General features: G+C 31.7%; 1 protein-coding gene across 2 annotated transcripts in view; it reads right to left on the reverse strand.

Moving 5' to 3' along the window:
* LOC118193612 (uncharacterized) overlaps window positions 1-19,853 on the reverse strand; it is a 70,384-nt gene that overhangs the window by 3,609 nt on the left and 46,922 nt on the right. For both annotated transcript variants that reach the window (XM_035364719.2, XM_085813839.1), the window contains exons 5-7: window positions 18,297-18,399; window positions 8,648-8,739; window positions 8,315-8,420 (exon numbers count right to left, since the gene is read on the reverse strand). In XM_035364719.2, the coding sequence (XP_035220610.1) occupies window positions 8,315-8,420; window positions 8,648-8,739; window positions 18,297-18,399 (301 nt within the window). The remainder of the gene's footprint in view (window positions 1-8,314; window positions 8,421-8,647; window positions 8,740-18,296; window positions 18,400-19,853) is intronic.

A 19,853-nucleotide genomic window follows, 5' to 3' on the forward strand; every position in this document is an offset into this window, starting at 1 on the left:
TTCTTTTTTAAACACCTTAAATACAGATAAGATTAAATTAAAATTTTATATGCCCGTCATACAGTTCTGCTTATGTACCAGTGGGAAGTGAGAATAAAATCATTGCTGTTGTTGTCTTGTCCATATCGCATGGAACAAATTGCTATCAGAGCCTACTCTGAAGAGAAGTTAGACTCTACTTTCCATCCCCAATTTTGAAGGAGAGCACTGTGGAGGAAGCCAGGGGTGTGACACCCCTCTCCCCTTCCACGAATCCACACGAGAGGACTTTTGGCTTGCTGCACGTTTAGAATGCTGCCATGATGCACCGACTATACATTTACAAACATCCATGTCTTCTCCGAGATTCGAACCCAGGCCCTTTGGTACCGTAGTACCCCTAACCAGTATATTGTCTGGGCGATTATAAAATCATTTATCCAATGTATTAATGATAATTTTTTTATATTTGGTAATCATAAAACAATACTATGTGGATCTATCAACAAATAAAGTGACCAAGTGATAATAAGCTAATAAGATACATGTAACTAATTTTTAAAAAATGTTAAGTCTGTCTCTCACAATTTTCTCCCTTCTGAATTCAAGAAGCAAGCAGAGTTTCATGCTTTTGGTATTTTCACCTGCCAGTTATTTAGCCATTGTACAAAGAACTGCTCTAATTTTATTTAATATGTTCAACATCTGAAAGAGCTAATATAAAATTAATGCTTCAAAAGCCAAAGCTGCCTCCTACATTATATATCGGATTTTAAAGAAAGTTTCTCGCCACCACAAATATTGTCTACGCAAACAGTTCATGTTGGCATGTTTAATCATATTTTGTTAAACAATTTTCAGCATTTGAAAGAAACAGACTTGCTTTAGAACACTGCAGATTAGAACCATCATTTACTTCCAGTTCTGCTGCAAAAAGTCATCTACATAATGTCAGCAAATCATGTGTACAGCTTTAGGTGCTAATGCTGTATCATATGACAGTGTGAAGGTTTGGTACTGAAAGTTTAAAAATAAGAACTATGACATTCAAGAAGAGTCTATCTTTTGCTTGCACTCTGGCCAGCCTACTGATGTTGATGAGACCCACCTGCAAGAAATTGTGGAAGAAGATCAGTATACAACTACTCAAGAGCTTGCTAATTATCTAGATGTTAGTGCCATGTCCATTAGTCGTACTATGCATCGCCTAAACTTGACTTAAAAGTTCAATCTCTGGGTGCCACATGAGCTGACTCAAACAGATAAGGACAGACGTGTTCGGGCTTGCACTAATTTGCTCAAATATCAAAGCAAGGACAAACTTCTGGACCAGATCGTCACTTGTGATGAAAAGTGGATTTACTTCAATAACACAGGCCAGGCTTCTGGCTACCAAGGGCCGAAGGTTTTGAAAAACTACCAAAACATTGGAAAAAAATCATAGATTTGGATGGTGTTTACCTCCTGCACTAAAAGTACTGATTTCATGTTTTTTTTTCCGCCTAACTTTATTAACAATGCTTTTTTCATTACAACCAGATAATTAGTTAATAAGGATAAAGGAAACTATATTCTTAAATTGATTTTGAAAAGCTATTCATTTTTGCCTTAATGTGTTCATGCCAGTTGCCCATAGTTATGTCTTGTGGAAATAGAAAATGAAGAATATAGTTATTAGAATACTATCTTTTGCTTTGTACCACTCAAAGCATAACTTTAATGGATTATATAATTAGCTAAATGCTTGAGATTTTAGCACGATTTGGTCATAATGCTTTTATTTATAGATTAAACTTGCTATACCATTAAGAAAACCTTACTTTTAAAAGACTGTTGACCAGAATTTTTTTTCAGTTATCTCATGTCACCGACTATTATTTGGGAATTGCATGCGGAAGTGAAACAATGTAAATAATTTTTTATAATGGTTTAATATATAAATGAATTGTACTTAATATATTTTTTGGTATGATAAGCAGTGAAGCAATCACCTATGTGCAATGTTGCACAACAGGTTTTGCAAATATACCTTTTTTTTTGCTATGTTTTCCTTTTGATTAGCATGCTCTAGATGTTCTAATTGAATTTTCTTTTTTTATCACTGACTATTTTTTCTAAAATGTGGTCTCTCAGCTGTCCAGAAAGTTTGCTGGGTGGATCATTGTAAGGAGCTGCAGAAATATTAGAGGAAGCATCATGTACTATACTGTATTCATTGGAATCTACAGTTATAAATTTCCTAGCCACTTCTAGTAGAAATTTTTGTGTATATTTTCTGACCAATAGTAACAGTAAATTTTGAATGAAATTAACAAGTACAGTTTATGAGAAAGAATACTACTTTTTTTTTTCTTTTTTTTTTTTCTATTTCAAAACTTTGTAAGATACTACTGTTCACCAAATACTAATCTGCACGATCGAATCCATTCATGTGTTAACTGTATTCTAATATGCACAGAGGTTTAACCACATCATCCACAGAATTTCTTTTTTGCTTGCTACTTGATTTCACAGAATTATGAATAGCTGTTATCATGCGCACTAGCCCTGTATCTCTCCACACAATGAAAATATATCCTTTCCAGAAAAAAATTCCTTTCGCTTTTGCATAGACTTTTGGACTTACCAGAACCTTTGGCAAATCATAGTTATCTCATATGGTATCACAGATTAGTGTTTTTCCTTCTTAGTAATACTTTGGCTGTAGAAATGCTGTTATAATAATTGCCTTGGTATATATGATGCCAATGATCAAGGTATGGCTCTAACACAGACAGATGGTTTCTTGCACTTTTCCCCCTGTTCCGAATAGACTTTCAAGTTGCATATGTACCCACTCTGACTTTCACAAAGCATTCCAACTAAATTTCTACATTTTATTATCTCTGCCAGATTATATGTTCTGAAGCTAAGGCATCTACTGTACAGTACCATTGCTTCATCTAGAGCTAACTCCTTTTTGGGTATGCATAGGGATTGAAATTTCAGAATAATATAATCCAGAAGTGGTCTAATTTGCAAGGTCTCTTCAGTAGATGTATTTTGTGTATTGTTATTCAAATGAGAAAAAGAAAGTAAGAATTTGGTCAAATCACATTCTGGATATAGTTTTAAGAGCTACTGGTGTTTAACCAAAGGGTCTGTTAACCAATAATCTTTCCAATGTGATGTTTTAGTTTGGTCATCAGTATCAGTAATCCAAGAAAACTTTATTTCATTAGTTTTAACATCTGACCATGGTAACATTTTCACAGTTTTTTTTTTTTTTTTTTTGAATTCTTTCATCTGGCAATAGTACAAATTGGTCTGCACAAAAATTGAATTAAAAAAACTATTAAAAAGTAAAGCCGTTACTTCTAAATAATCCTCTGAGGTTGGTGTTATATTATCCTTGATCCACTCTTCTTTTCAATCATTGTCACTATCAGATTCTATTACATTTCTTCATCATTGCATTCCATTATGGTTAAAATTTCTTTTTTACAGCAAAAGGGACACAACTTGAGAGTTTTTATTGGCTAAATATTAGCTAAAGAAGCTTGTGGTATGCTGAACAACAATTACACTATAATCTACAAGAATGCACTGATTGAACGAAGCTGACATGAAACAAAGGCGTACTAATCATGAGTTTACTCGTGGCTGGTCAGCAATGTTTGGGCATGACATGGTGAGTGTACTTATGACCGTTCAGCAGTGTTTTGGCATGAAGACACAGGTTTACTTATGGCTGGTGAGCAATGTTTTGGCATGACATCAATAGTATACTCGTGGCTGGTTAGGTACATTTTGGCATGATGTCACAAGTTTCCTAGCAGCCGGTTAGCAATGTTTTGGCATGACGACATGAGTTTACTCGTGGCCAGTCAACCATGCATTAAATGATCAAACACTTAAATCTATGCTTATAGTTTCTTTACAGTACAACTTATCCTTAGATTTCCTGCAACTAGAGCAGAATTCATTAGTTGAGTGGTATTTCTTGGGTTTAATTATTTAAAAATACACAGAACATTTTTCAGAAGCTTTTGTGCCTCAGAACTGAAAAGGTCCATTTTACTTAAACATATTTCTTAAAGATTTCAAAATTGATTAAAACATTAACAAATTGGGTTTCAGATAACTTTTCAGTTAAGTATGTTTAATCTTCTCATGGGACGCATATATTATATTAGAGACGCACTAGAGTTGAATTTAGTTTTACAGCTTTAGGCTGGAAGGCACTATAAATGCCTAGTCTTGGCTATCCTCTCCACTCTCTTTGATGTATTTTCAGTTATCATCTTAATTTTGAAGCACTAATAAGACACTGAATATTTGGCATTTGTATTTTAGAGATATGCACAATCATTCAGATAAGTTCTTGTTAGATCAGAATGTTATTATTACTATTATAAGAAATATTTATTGTTTTAGTTTTAAACATTTGTTATTTGCCATAATTTTTGTGTCTACTTATTTCCAATGTTAAAATATAGGCCTTGTATCTATCACATATGCACAACTGTTAATGATATATGAAACTTGTTTATACACTCACGTTTGTGAAAATTGCAACACCAAGAAGGAATCGTCATAATTGAATGCAATTTAATACACAGTTGAGTGGTAGTGGTACAAATAAATGATTAAATGTTCAAAGCAAACAAACAAGAACAAGAGATCAGAATCAGTATTTTGTGTGGCCACCACGCGCCGCAATAAGTGCTGCTACACGACGTGGCATGGAGTCAAACAAAGTTTGAATGTCTGACTGAGGAAGAGCATTCCATATCGTTTGTATGCGTACCCAAAGTTCGTCTGCAGACGCAACAGGACGAGGATCATGAGCAAGACGCCGACCAATGACATCCCACACATGTTCAATTGGCGACATATCCGGGGAACACGCAGGCCAAGGAAGAAGCTGTACCTGCTGCGCTGTAAAGAAGGATTTAACAATCCGAGCAGTATAAGGGCGGGCATTGTCCTGTTGAAATACAGCGCCTGGCAAGCTTTGAAGGAAGGGAACAGCTTCGGGCTGTAGAACTTCACGGATATACCGGTTGCTGTTCAGATTGCCCACAATTCGTAGCAACTGAGATCGTCTATGATATGCTATGGCGCCCCAGACCATAACTCCGGATGTTCGTCCACTGTGGCGTTCGATAATGCACTCCGGAAGGTGGCGTTCACCGGCATAGCGTCTGACACGAATGCGGCCATCATGGTACCACAAATTAAAGCGGGATTCGTCAGAAAACACGACATGCTGCCAATCAGCACGCCAGTCTCTATGCTGATTGGCCCATTGTAGCCGCAGGCGGCGATTGTCATGCGTTAGGGGGATCCTGTATAAAGGAGTCCGTGCGCGCAGTCCACACTGCAGCAGACGTCTACGAATTGATGAAGCACACAATGAAACACCTGTAGCTATTGACCACAGTGCTGCCAATTGTCTAGAGGAAGCTGTATGGTCCGTCCGCGCCATGCGGACCAGGTGTCTATCATCGCGAGCTGACGTCACATTTCGGGGTCCACTCCCGGATTTCCGACACTCGCCCGTCCACTGCTTCCAAACGCGCATCACTGTGCTGCTGTTACGCTGCACACGAGAGGCTACTGCACGATACGACAATCCAGCTTCACGAAGGCCGATGATTCTCCCTCGTTCAAACTCTGTAAGTTGTTCAAATCTCGCTCTCTTTCGTCGACGAGGCATAAGTACAGATTGAGTTAACGTTTACCACTAGCAGATAACCACCGATAACCATACACGCCTCGCTACAGCCGTCTATTTATTCGGATCCATCAGCCGTTCAGAGGGCGCTGCTCAGCATACGCATGCGCTACGGATTTGCAATTCTAATCATTTGCATATCATGCGCTACTTTGCATTTCCTGAAAATTTCGGCTCACTCGCGTAAGTCCTTCATGGTGTTGCAATTTTCACAAACGTGAGTGTATGTGAGAGTAACAATGAAAAGTAGTGTTTTAGATGAAAATGGGACAGAAGGAAAGAAGCTTGTTTATCAAGGAGAAGGCAATTCAGAATTAGAGTTAAGTGCATCAAGCAGTGCAGAAGATGAAGATAATGATGACAGCTTTTATGAGGTTTATATAATTCGTATAAAGAAAAACAAAACAAAATTATAGACTCATAAATATAAAAAATTGAAATTAAAAAAATCTAAGAAAACTGAATGAGTACTTTGCAATAAATATATGTATTCAACTTCCTGCAGTGGCCATCACTGAATCAACTACTACTCTCATGGATATTTTGGATACATAGAATTGTCTTATTATCAATCCCATAATTGAAAGAATAGTTGAAGAGACCAGGTACAGGTAGAAGTGGGCAAGATATCTGAATTTAACCATCAGTCATATTGTTCCACCGCACTCACAGTGAAGTTCAACTTCAATATTGAGGCATGAAAGCTCAAGGCTATGTGCCTGAAGCCCTTCATTACCTATCTCATTCAAATGGTATATATTGTATAAAATTTCTGTTCCTTTTGCTACTGCTCTAATGCTTTTTACAGTCTAGTCTATTTCTCTTTGAAGGGGGGATATGTAAGATACAATAAAATATGACAGAAAGTTATTAGTAAATTAAATAAAATTAATTGGAATAAATTGGCAATTGTCTTTTAAAGTTCTAATGTTAATCCTAATACAACCCTCTTCAATGCATTTACACTGTGCCACTGACATCAATCCTTCACTACACTTTCTCTGATTGCTTAATATAATTCTATTTTTAACTTGCTGCTGCCTTGATAAGGCATGTCTCTCATTTCACTGTACTTCTTTTTCTATTGCCTAAAAATGTAAGCTGCATATACAAAATTGTGATGTGGCTATTGCACCCATAATCATGCATGAAGTAAATACATACTGTGTCTTCACAACTGCTTTATCCAATAACAAAATTATGTTGAATTTGGCCCTGTCTGTCTGTAAGCCCATTATTCATCTACGCAATAAACCACTGCCATTCCATTACAGACATTATCTGCAAAGTTTTCTCAGTCATTGCTAAAAAGTGATTGGTTTCATCTTCTCTAGCCAACTCTTTACTAAGTTCTATCGATGTACCAAGGAAAAATATTATTTATATGTAAATACTGATTTAGAAATTGATAATGCATTAAGATGATTCACAGACTGGCAGAACATGATCTATAAAGATATTAACAGATGTACTTTATATTATTTATTTAGTATTTTATTATTTATTATTAGTATTTTATATATTTTTATTCTTCAGGACATTCTTATCATGAACTACAGTACAGTAAGTACAATCTGCACACCTGTTCTTTATCACATTTGTTGCTTTTCTATATCTGTTAAACAATTAATTTCACTAAGAAAATAGCAGGCATCAACTTAAAGATAGAAGAAAAGTGGGGGCAGGAATGGGACATACCCAACATAAAAATTTGGTTCAGAAAAATTTAGTTTTAGTTCAGCTTCATTTTTATTACTTTATTTTATTAATATTCCTCTTGGGAATATGTAAGATGAAAAATATATTAATCAAAATTTCAGAGTTCAGGGACTAATTAGCAATAGCACTGTAACTGCCATTTTAATTTGGTTAGTTTTGCTTTCCATCCTAAAAATAGCAACTGTTTACAATATATCTATACGTTGCACATTTCATAATTATTCAATGTCACTGATTCTTACATAATGCTAATAATGCAGATACTTACATAATGCTTCAGCCAATAATAATTTTGAATGTGGAGGAGAAACTTAATATTAACTAAGCAAAATAAATCTGAATTAAAGGTAAATCATTCTGAACTGGGTTTCATCTTAAATACATAGAATTTCTCTTTTTGCAGTCACCTGTTTACTCCTTTATCAAAATTAATTGTTAGAAAGATTTAGAAAATGTGCAAATGTGATCAAAAACAAACATGCCGAGTGCATCTAATGCATGCAATTCTTCCAGGAATGTGTTTCTCAAGAATAAAAAAAAAGTATTAAATCAACATTATTGATGACATTTTTTATGCACCAAACTCCTTTACTCTGAAATCATATTATCAGAGCATCATCAATTTCTAAATGATTTTTTTATATATATGTTCAGAGATGTTTTTCATATATAATATTAAAATTTTACTAATGTTAATTAGGAAATTAGTTATTGTTTTATTTCAATTCTTATTTTGTTAAACAAAAATACCAAGAACTTCAGTATTCTAAAATAATGTAATGAACATCTTTTAATTGAATAAATTTTTTTTTTATTATTTTACTTTTAATGGGTCAAATTTACAATAAATGAACAATTTAGGGACATTAAGAAGCAGAAAAGGAAAAAGCACATTACTTTTTCTGAACTCTTAGATTCACTGTCTGTTACAGCTGGCTGCTCTGTCAAATTTCTGCCAGAATATTGATTTACAGATGTATAAAATGAATTTCCTTTTTTGTACCTAAAACATTTAAAATGCTACAATGCATTAAGATGAAAATGACTGAAGTAAATTTATAAAACTTTAAAATAATATTTTTTTCAGAAAATATTAGATGATATAATTTTGCTTACTTGTATAAAAATAAAAGTTCTCTTAGTTTTATAGGGGTAGACTAGTTATGGATTTTAATTATTTCAAAATGCCACTCATTGCCAAAGTAGGGGGGGGAATCACCATACACTTACCTAGGAAGTGGACTATTACACAAACTATACATGATATTTTTACAACATCCTCTAGTGTACGGACTTTGGCCATCTAAAAATTTTCCAGTAACCTACAAAAAATGGTTCTTGTATAATATATTAAAATTTGACATAATTAAAAAAAATAATAATATAACTTATGTTTCTAAAAATATATATATATATATATATATATATAAAATTTCAGAATTCAGATAGCCTGAATCAATAATTTCAAGATATAACTTGCATAATAAAGGTTTACAAAACATAGAATTTCAAATGAACAACTTTGAGATTGTTATAACACTTGTAACTGAAATATCTGCAATTGCAAATACTAAATAAGCATAAGATGTAAATAAAAGGAGAGCAAAAGTTCTTGGACTCTATATCTAAAACATTTCTAATTAATTACTAAAAATCTGTTTTTGAAAATAAATTAGTTTACAAGTAAAATATGAAACTACACAGCTGAAAAATAGTTTGCAAACCCACACATTATCCATTCTTTAATCCTCTTTTATTTACTAGAAAATATTTTCCATTTATCTCTAAATTAAGCCTGACCCTAAAACTAAATTTTTAAATAAAACTGTGATTTCTGCTGGAGCGCCAAACAAAATGAGACTACTATTTAACTGTTAACATTAATTTAACTTAATTATTTGATTTTTTTTTGTTTATGTCTTTACATTTGACTTCATTTTAATTACCCCTGGCAGTAGCATACTGCATTGGCAGGGATCTGTACTCTGGCATTCTCAGCAACAGGGGATAAAAAGAATGAGCCTATCAGTTCCCCATGGCCTGTGAGAGAAAAGTTTTATCCCAACTTTCCACAGGTCTTGGTGGCATATATCCTTTCGCTGGTGGTGTCAGTACCTTAGTGGATGCCTTGGGGCATTTAGAGTATTTTATATAAATCATTTTAGTAGTTTCACACATCCTTCTGGGCCCACACAGTTTTCTTTACAGAGTGTGTAATTCCTCCAGTGACGGATAACCCATGTATTACTGATGGGTAGCAAAGTGACCAGTCTCACCTTCCCGCTAATATAGTCACAGTCTCCATAAGTTCTGGAACCAAGAGTGGTGGCCCGGGGGTCCAGTTCAATGGTGGGTTAAGAAGGAATTTTTGAAGTCTATTGTCTAGTTAGTGTGGGATTAGGCAGCTGCACATAAATGTCTTTTAGCTCTCTAAGGTGGTTTTTTTGTCCGATTCCCGCCTAGCAGTTTAACAGGCCATGTTTTGCCCTTAATAGTGTGGCAGTACACATATTCTATCAATCAATCTTTATTTTAATTAATAATTATTTATTATATTATTTATTTATTTATTTTCTGTTCACGTTTCCTGATGGCCTTACATATGTTTTTGGTGCTTTTAATCTTAATAAGTTAAGCCGTATCTAAATGTAAAATAATTGGTTTGGTTATATGAATATTGCAAAATATATAAAAGTTATCTGCCCTCAAGTGCTCAGAGAGATACATTCATGAAGCACTTTCTAAGGTGAAATAATTGTGAGTGTATGTAAAATGAATATACATTAGTTAGAAGGACATCTGCAGACTTATCAATAAATCTATGAAGTGACACATCACATGCTACTCTATTTTTTAAATATATAATGAGGCTGATTATGACATTGAGAATTAATCTTATTCTAGAAATTTCCATATATTCCTTCCATTTAGCAACTGAAAATCAAGTTGATAATGCAATGCTTCAATATAGATAGGACTGATGGATTGTGCCAAGTGTTTGTTTTCACACCCCAGCAGAAACTTTCAAAAACAAAAAGAAATATCACATCATATTATGAGAACTGCTTCAGTTCACAAGGTTCAGAAGTTAAGGCCTGTTGCTTGCATAATAAAAAATTTATCTACCTTTCTTGTCCACTTTTAACAACAAAATGGAAGTTGCTTTCTGAATAGACCAACCTATCCACATTATATATCCAAAATACTTTATGTTGTATGGAAATATATTATTTGAACTCATATGTACAAAAATAAATAAATAATTTAATGTTATTTAAAAAGATAAATATATTGTGATTAATAAAAGATATTTTTGATTTATGCTCAAAAAACTGTTCTCAAACAATACAAAACATAATTACCTATTCAATAAAAATAAAATTTCATATTTAATATCACCTTTTTAAAAATTACTTCAAAGTGCTTCACTGAAGAATTAAAAAAGAAAAAAACAGAAACTTTCATTACAAATTTCAAAAATCTTTTTAAAGTTTAGAAGGGGGGGGGGCAGATCAAAATTAAAATTTAAATACAAATTTTAAAAAAGCACCTTCTACTCTCAGAAAATATATATATACTATTCATTATTATGCACAATGTATGCAAGAAGTAAAAATTATTTTATATGCATTTAAAACTATGATAAAACATACTTAATTGAAACTTAATGTAGCTGATTTAATATAAATATTAAGAAAAATGGGCACATTGCAACACAATCTCAGATAGGCATCAAATTAAACCTGATACCACTGTTTATACATCTCTTCCCAATACTAAGACTTATTTGCTATTTATATGCAAGTAAAAAAAATAAAAAATTATGTACATTTTAACTAAATGATCTTTAGATCTTAAAGTGTGTTGCATTAAATACATCTAGGTTAATGGTCGGCAAACCATGGAGAGCCAAATGTACTCTTTGGCTCCTTGAGTATGGCTCTTCACAAAATAGCACATGCAGGCATCCACACTTTAAAGCAAGAAAAATCTTGACAATACAATACAATGGCAAATTTTTCACAGGCATAAAAACAACTGAAAACATAACAGCCAATGTTATTCCTTGGAAAAATTTTTTTTGGTATTGATTACAGCTTATTGATTGCACTGATTATACATCAAATTGTGCTGTCAATAGCTGTCATATGCTAAATTTTAACTAATGAAATACTTTGAATTAATATACCATTTAATGGAAAATTTAACTTGAATGAGAAACCATATAATGTAAAAATGAGTTTTAGTTTCCGAATATCAGGATTTTTACCCTCTGAGATCTTTCAAATTTGAAGTTTTTCCAGGGTCTGAACAAAAGTTTTCCTAGCAACTCAATTTAGGCAACATAAAATATATAGATGATGTTTGGGTTGCATATAATATGAAAAAACTTCAAATTGAAAATGTCTAAAAACTAAAAATCCAGACACTTTGTGTGCATACATTTCCAGAAAAAATTTGAAAAATTACAGAATTGGTGATTAAGATTATCAACTCCATTATAGCTAAATATTTTAATCATCACCAGTTTAAAGAATTTTTAGTTGAAATGGAGAGTGAAAACGTAGATCTTCTGCTGCATAAAAAAGTATGTTGGTTATCAAGAGGAAACGTTTCACCAGCTTATTAACAGAAATTAAAGCATTTCTTCTTGAAAAAGAGTGTTTATTATCCAGAACTAATGAACAATCAGTGGATCCAAAAATTTTATTTCATGGTAGACGTTACATCTCATCTGAATCAGCTTAATCAAAAATTACAGGGAAAAGGAAACACAATGTTTTCAATGTTAGAATAAGCTATTTCATTTGAAAACAAAAGTGAAAAAGGTGAAAAAAAGATGTAGTGTTGAGAATTGAAAAAGGTATGCTAAGATGATTTGGACATATAGAGAGTATGAATGAAAGAAGATACATGAAACGAGTATACAACACAAGTGAGGATGCAAGAGCTGGAAGAGGGTCGACCTCAGAGAATGTATGCTGATCAGACTGAGGTCGTTTTTAGTAAAAGCTAGCCTAAGAGTACCTTAATTAAGTGAATAACAATACACCTACCTATAAAATTTAAGTTAAAAAATGTGGCTTTCAAAAGAGATTTCAATCGCTGAACTGTCGATAATTGGCTCTGTTCACTAATGAGTTTGCCGACCACTGATCTAGGTGCTTGAAATATTTACATTTCATCACTTAAAGTAAAGTAAATAAAAAATTATAATAGATATAGAATAATATTAGAACAGAATAATATAACTTTATAGTTTTAATATATGCATTAATATGCTTATTTTCCCATGTGAACTGGGCACACTACTTATTCAAAAGTAAAATTCTAAACTAGTTAGTTGGTCATACTGAGAATCTTCAAAATAGCTTTTAGAAACAATCTGTAGTGTGACACCAAAGCCTTTTTTAGCTGAAAATTATTCCTCAACCCAAAAAATAAATATAAAAATCTCTATTTACATTTTGACATATGTTCAACACATATAAAAATAAAAAATACTTTTCTGTTACATGGATGCCAGAAAAAAATTGTTAAAAGGTGTGATAAAAGACCAAAGATAACAATAATGCGATTAGCTAATATACTTTAGTTTCACTTACGAATTTGAAGTAGTTTCATGAGTGCACTTGAGCCATAAGTGAAACTGAGCCATGAGTCAGTTTCACGAATGAACTCATCTGTTATGGTTTGCAATCCTTTTCTAGAACTGCACAAAACATAATTTAACAGGGTTCGTACACATTTCCTTACATGAAAATTAAGGACTTTTAAGGACCATCAAAGAAAAAATTAAGGACCTATCAGCAAACAAAAAAACGAATAGAATAAAGCAATTATCCATACAACCGACTTCATGCTTGTAATTTCACTTTAAGAAACTAGCAGAAGTGTGTATTATGCACTATTATTAAATTCACTTTAATACTTACCATAAAACAATTTTGAAAATTAAACTAACTCCCTACAAGTTATGAAGTAGATAATATTAAATAATGAACATAATTTCTTTAAAAACATGTATAAGTGTATTTTACACTAATAACAATCACTATTTTAGTGATTTACATGATTATTATTTAACTTATTTGATATTTATTTAAGCACAGTCAACTACTATTATAATCACAATGTAAGAATATTTTGCAGATTAAAATAACTGATTTGTAAACATACAATTTATTTCCTTGGTTTTTTTAAAGATACTAGAATAATAAACTGTACAATAAAAGATACAAAACATTTGTGCTTTTTTTAACTCTGAAATCTTTAAAGCTATTTTAACATCTAATTTATTTATGTCTATTTCCTTTTCTTTAACTATTCTTTTAAGTTCATTTGCTTTGATAAACAAATCAATGTTCATGCTGGTCTCAGCTTCATCTACTAAAGCATCTACTTCTTCATTAATATCTTTAATGTCCCTTTGAAGAAATTTTTTCTTCTGCTTCATATAATCAATTTCTTCCTCAATGATATTTCTTTTCCTCTTTGAATTTTCAGATTTAGTTAAAGATTTTTGTTCTTCTAAATACTGCATATATTTAGACCTTGCAGAAGCTGCTGCTGATCTCATTTCTTTATTAATTTCGATATTAAGAACACCTCCAGAAAATTCAACGCATCAAATACTGTGCATACATCAAATACATTTTTCAACGCATCAAATACTGTGCGTTGAAAAATGTATGATGACTCACTTAAATTTTCAATTTCAATTGCTTTATTTACAGAGAAGCCCCTTTCCACAGAGGCCTGTCCATGTGACAAGATAAGAATCATTTTCACTATTTTCCATACTTTTGCATAGTGAAAATCATGAAAATAAGAAGTGAGAAATGTGTCAAGAGAAAGATTTTGAGGATCAAAAGTAGAAAATTCATGTAAATTTGTCTTAACTACTTTGTCTAGAAACTCTCCAAACTGCAGCAGAATTTCATCCCAATCATCTTGTAAAACATGTTTATTCTGCATTAATACCATTAGAACTATTTTCATTTTGTTCTGGGCCTTTTCTGGACTTTTAACCATCAATCCCGGGTCTATACAAGATGCATTTCGAATAAGAGAATAATTTATTGGACATTTAGACATTAAGTGTTGTACCATTGTTAAGACACATTGTTGACCTTCTTGTTTCAATGCAAAACTTTCAGCTTGTGAAATGTTGTTCTTGCGGCATTTATCATTCATTAACTGCTCAGCAATGAATCCCAAATAAACTTTACTTTTATCATTATAACAATTTGGATCATTAAAATTAAATTTATAAAGATTTTCTGCTTTAGTTATTTTTGAATATTCTAGTTTCAAAATTTTAAAGTGCTGAAGACAATCATTTATGAGTTTTAAGATATCTTCAGCAAAAAAGGGAATAAGTGGTTTATCACTTTGATAATATTCAAGGAAAGGCAATAATATTTTGGACAGAGAGAGAAAAAAATTTAATTTTATAAGAAATGTTTTATCTTTAGTTGCCTCCAAAATATTTGAGAAAGATTTCGATGAATTTTTTTTAAACTTCTCCATTTCAACTTCTTTAATTTACAGTAGCAAGTCATCCCATATTTCAATGGCTCTTTCAACTGCTCGGACATTTTGCAACCATCGGTAAAAGCAGAACTTCACAGGTAGCTTTTTTAAGCCAGATATACTTAAAAAATCTTCACGTCTTGCAGGAGAATCTTTAAAAATCCAATATAAGGAGTATAAGAATGATGGAATGTCCCAGCCAGTGGATGACATCCTATGCTTGAAATCATTGTTAAGAATGTGTAAACCACATGTCCTAATGTCAAGCATTGAATGTTATATTCCTTTGTCAAGTCCTGTTGCAATAAATCATAAAATTTCCAGTTTACTGCAGGACCATCCATAGATATTTGTAAGAGTTTTGACACAAATATCGATGGATGACACAATTTGTTTTAGTTTTTCAACACATTCATAAAATTTGGATAAAATAATTTCACTTGTTGCATGCCCTATAAATGCAGAAGTAAGGTACTGAGTTCTGACCTTATTTTCGTGATGCCAGTACCTCACATAAATATCTAGTTGCTTCTTTTGATTTGTCAGATTAAGACTCTCATCAAATAGTAATGTAAAAAACTCAGCATTTTACAATGCTTTAGTAACAAAGTTTTAAAATAAGGGCCAAGACCAAAATAACAGATATAAGCACATTTCTTTTCACCACATGAAAACTATTTTGCAATGGAACTATCCAGGAACATTTTAGTGAATAACGGCCCAATATCATCGCACGATTTAAAAGAATAGTGGCTTTTGATGCACTTAAAAGCCCACAATATTTCTGCATCTGTAACTTCAGATTTGAAAAGAAAAGAATTGATTTTATTATTTTCTACACTTATTGATGTTGAATTAGCAGTTACATCTTTTCCTGAAGTAGATGGTTCTTCTAACTTGACAAAATTCATGATACTGTTAGAAGAAACTCTGCAGTTGAGAAGCGAAAGATGTTTTGCAGCTAATCCTGATTCTTAATCTTCCTGATTCTTATCTCCCGATCGGAAATCCCGATTCTTAATCTCAGTTTGGCGCTAAATAAAATATCTCATTATTGAAGAAATAATTATTTTAGCATAAATTTGTGTGATTAGTAACTTGACTCCATAGCTGCGTATCTGCTTGGCATAATCTCAAACTGAAACATTTGTTAATTTTACACCAACTAATATTTTATATCCTTGATGCCGAAATCGCGAATCATTATTTATTGTATTTTGCTTTCATCACCGCATGTTTATCAACGGATGACAACTTGAGTGATGACTCATGCAGCGACGCCAAATAACAGAGTATCCGATTACAGATTTAAGTTTAATGTGCTAAAATGTTGACAAGGGGAGATTTAACAGAAATTTCTTTCCTTATGCTAAAAATAGATTTTGTTAATGATAATCATAGGACAAACGATTATATTTAGTGCTATTTGAATTAAGAATAACTGATTTGTTATTCACATAAAGCCAGAACCAGCGCCAGAGCTCGCATGGCCACACCAGGCGGCAGAATTTAGGGAAGTTAAACAGAAGTTTTTCATTGCGATGACAATGCCCCAATCATCAATCAATTAACGGAGGGCGAAATCTGTAGTATGGTTCTAAATCCAGAAAATACAGCTACCGATAGTGAAGAAAGTAACAGAGAGGTTACTGAATGAGAAAAAATTTTGATTGACAAGTTATTCGGAATTCTCGACACAGCAATTACAGGACTTGAACAATGGAACTTAATAACTCAACAAGAAATTATATGTCTATAGTATTAGTCTAAAGTATTAGCAGAGAAAACAAATCAAACAACTCACATTTAAAGAAATGTTTAATAAAGTAAACATATAAATATTAAGCTCTTTTCTTTTGTAAATTTTGATACCCTTTAAATCATAAATGCTTCATTATTTCATAAATCACGATTTCATATTTTCAATTTTATAATTTCTATGTGCCATCTTACTAGATTTAAAATGATCTAATATCCGGAAAAATCTCAAATCTGGGATCGCCGAGCTGTGCAATTTTAATTCCATATTCATGAGAAATCGCAATTCACACATAGTAGCTATGTAGACCTGAAGTTAAAATTGGTGGAAATGACATAATAGCAGAGGTTGGCAAAAGTCCTTTTATGAGAAGAAAGAGTAACTTTGGATGTGTATTTATTTTACAGTGGGTTTTTGGAGGCTTATGTAGGGAAACAAAAGAATGTTTTCTCTTAGCTGTTTCAGATAACTCGTCTAAAACGTTAGTTGGTGCGATTGAAACAATTTTGCTGACAGTAGTAAAATTTTTCTGATGGCGTCTGTTCAAATTTAAATTGTATTTCATTTATAATGTATTTAAAATTTATACTGTTATAATAAAATACATCTTTTATTTTAAAATTAATTTTTTCATGTGACCATATAATTGAAATGTACCAAAAATAATTTTGATTTCTAAATTTCTCTTCTATCAGAGTATAATGAGGCAAACAATTTTATACTAGTATTGAAAAAAAAAAAAAAATAATTTATACCCCCATATGATGTTAAAATAATTTTCATTTCTCCACTTTTTTAAAATCACTTTTGGGTAGCTAATAAAGTTTTAAAACTTTTATTTTAATAGCCAATAACCTTAAAGAAAGAAGATGAATCATCATTCCTTGTGAAGAATGTATCATTTCCACATTCATATACAAATGGTGAAGTTTTCTTTTTTTTTTTCCATTTAAACACCAAACAAAAAAAAAAAAAAAAAAAAAAAAAAGGGATCAAGTTAACACAGGGATTTAAATCAATTAACATAACAACAATAAATTCAAAAGCCAGTTGAATTTTTATGGTGTAACTTGAATGAGGAGAAGTAAAATAATCAGGTATTATATCATGAAAACAGTACCGTTGACATTACAATAATTTTTAAAAGGTTTATTAGGGAATGCTTTACTTATCATTTTTGGCCTTTGTACATAAGAAAGGGTATACAGAAAAGACAACGAATGAAAATTTCCAGATTAAATTATCTATAAAATGGATTATATTATATATGCTACTAGTTTACTAATATCAGTACTAATAGCAACATCTTGTATAATCAATGGATAAAAAACAGGATGAATAATGAAGACGTTTTGAAGAAAAAGTTAATCCATTTGGGCCTACATATCTTTGCCTTTCTTTTTCCTTTTGCTTCTTTTCTTTCCCCCCCCTGCAATTAAGGGGTAAAATTTAAAGCTTGACTGACACATAGGAATTTAGCTATACTTTAGACTTCCTTAATTATCAAGAAATATCTGCCAAAAAAGTAAAAATAGAAGCAAGCAAAAATAAATTCTTATATAAGTATACCCATTATTAAATTACCTGTTCATTGGTAGTCCTTCCTTGCATTATCAACATCATATGATATGCTGTTAATCCAAGAATAGGGATGAAAAGAATTATGATAATACCTACAATAACAAGCCTTTAAAATGTTAAGCAATATAGTGCAATCAGAAGAAATAAAACAATGTTAACCAATATTATTATGGAGCTAACTATACATGATTCAATTTTTAACATGATATAGCCACTGTTGCTCTATTTGTTTTCAGTTGGTAACTGTATACTTTTATCAAAGACACATTTGAAACAACTACAAACTACAAACACTGCTACAAACAATTATAATATGTTGCTTCTTCAGTACATTTTTAATGACATGCCTGAAATTAAACTAAATTAGAAAATAATCAGCATTTTAAAAATTAACATATTTAATTAACTTTTGCAAATAGATAAACATACTAAAACTTTATCTTTTAATTAAATGACAAAACAGTACCCAAGAATCCACAGATATGATTACAACTGACATATTTTATATGAAAGAAAACATGCCAATGAAAAATGAGGGCCGAGTTTTCCATAGATTTCATATAAATCTTCATTACATTTTTAAAAGCACAGAAATTTTAATAATAATCTTGCATCTTTATAGAAGAAAAATTAAAATATTTGATATAATTTCAGCCATACTTTAAAAAAAATACAGTGGAGCACTGTACACGTTTCTCATTTATGCATTTTTTGCATTTATATGTCATTTCATCTTGGTCCTGATTCAATCCTTTACTTTTTTGGAACTAATTCTTTAATAGGAAAATATTTCTTTTATACATTGCATAAATTTAGTTACATATCATTTTTGCTTGACTTACTACATTGGTTTTACATCTCCCAGTCCCAGCATTCAAGTTTTTTCCCCAAAAATGGGGATAAGAGAAGGAAATACAGACATCACAATCTGGTTCAAGAGTTGAATAGAAGGGATACGTGAAAGACAAAATAGATACAGTTTATTTCTTCTGAAAAGGATGCTGTGTTAAGTAAACTAGGTGCAGCAAAATTAAGCGATACAAAATGTCATCAAAGCGAAAGGCACTCTAAAGATAAAATCTTTGTTGAGAATACTGGTTTAATGAAAGTTGAGTTAACAAAGAAACTGGACATTACTGAGACAACACTAAAAATGGTTGTTTATAATAGGGAAAAGTCAAAGAAAGAGCATGAATTTGTGGACAGTCCACTTCAAAGAAACTGCATGTTCAAGCTTCCTGAGATCAAAGCTATTTTGCTAAAATTTTTGGTTCAGTGTCGTACATCCAATATTCCTGTGAATGGTGTTAATTGAAAAGTCAAAAGAAATAACACTTTGATTCAATATGAAAGAAGCCTGCCTTTTAATTGGATGGCTGCATAAATTTAAAGTGTGGCATGGTATCTCATGTCATATAATAAATAAAAGAATCAAAAAGATTTCCTGATGAGTCATTTGAAGAGTGGTTCAAGAATTTATCCACCAAAATAGATGGATTTGAATTAAAAGACATTTTTAATGTTAATGAAACTGGTTTTTTCTTTAAACTTATGAACTCT

This window comes from Stegodyphus dumicola, chromosome 3 (genome assembly GCF_044657685.1).
Source record: "Stegodyphus dumicola isolate Sdum_Otavi_A_Nest chromosome 3, ASM4465768v1".
NCBI lineage: Eukaryota > Metazoa > Arthropoda > Arachnida > Araneae > Eresidae > Stegodyphus > Stegodyphus dumicola.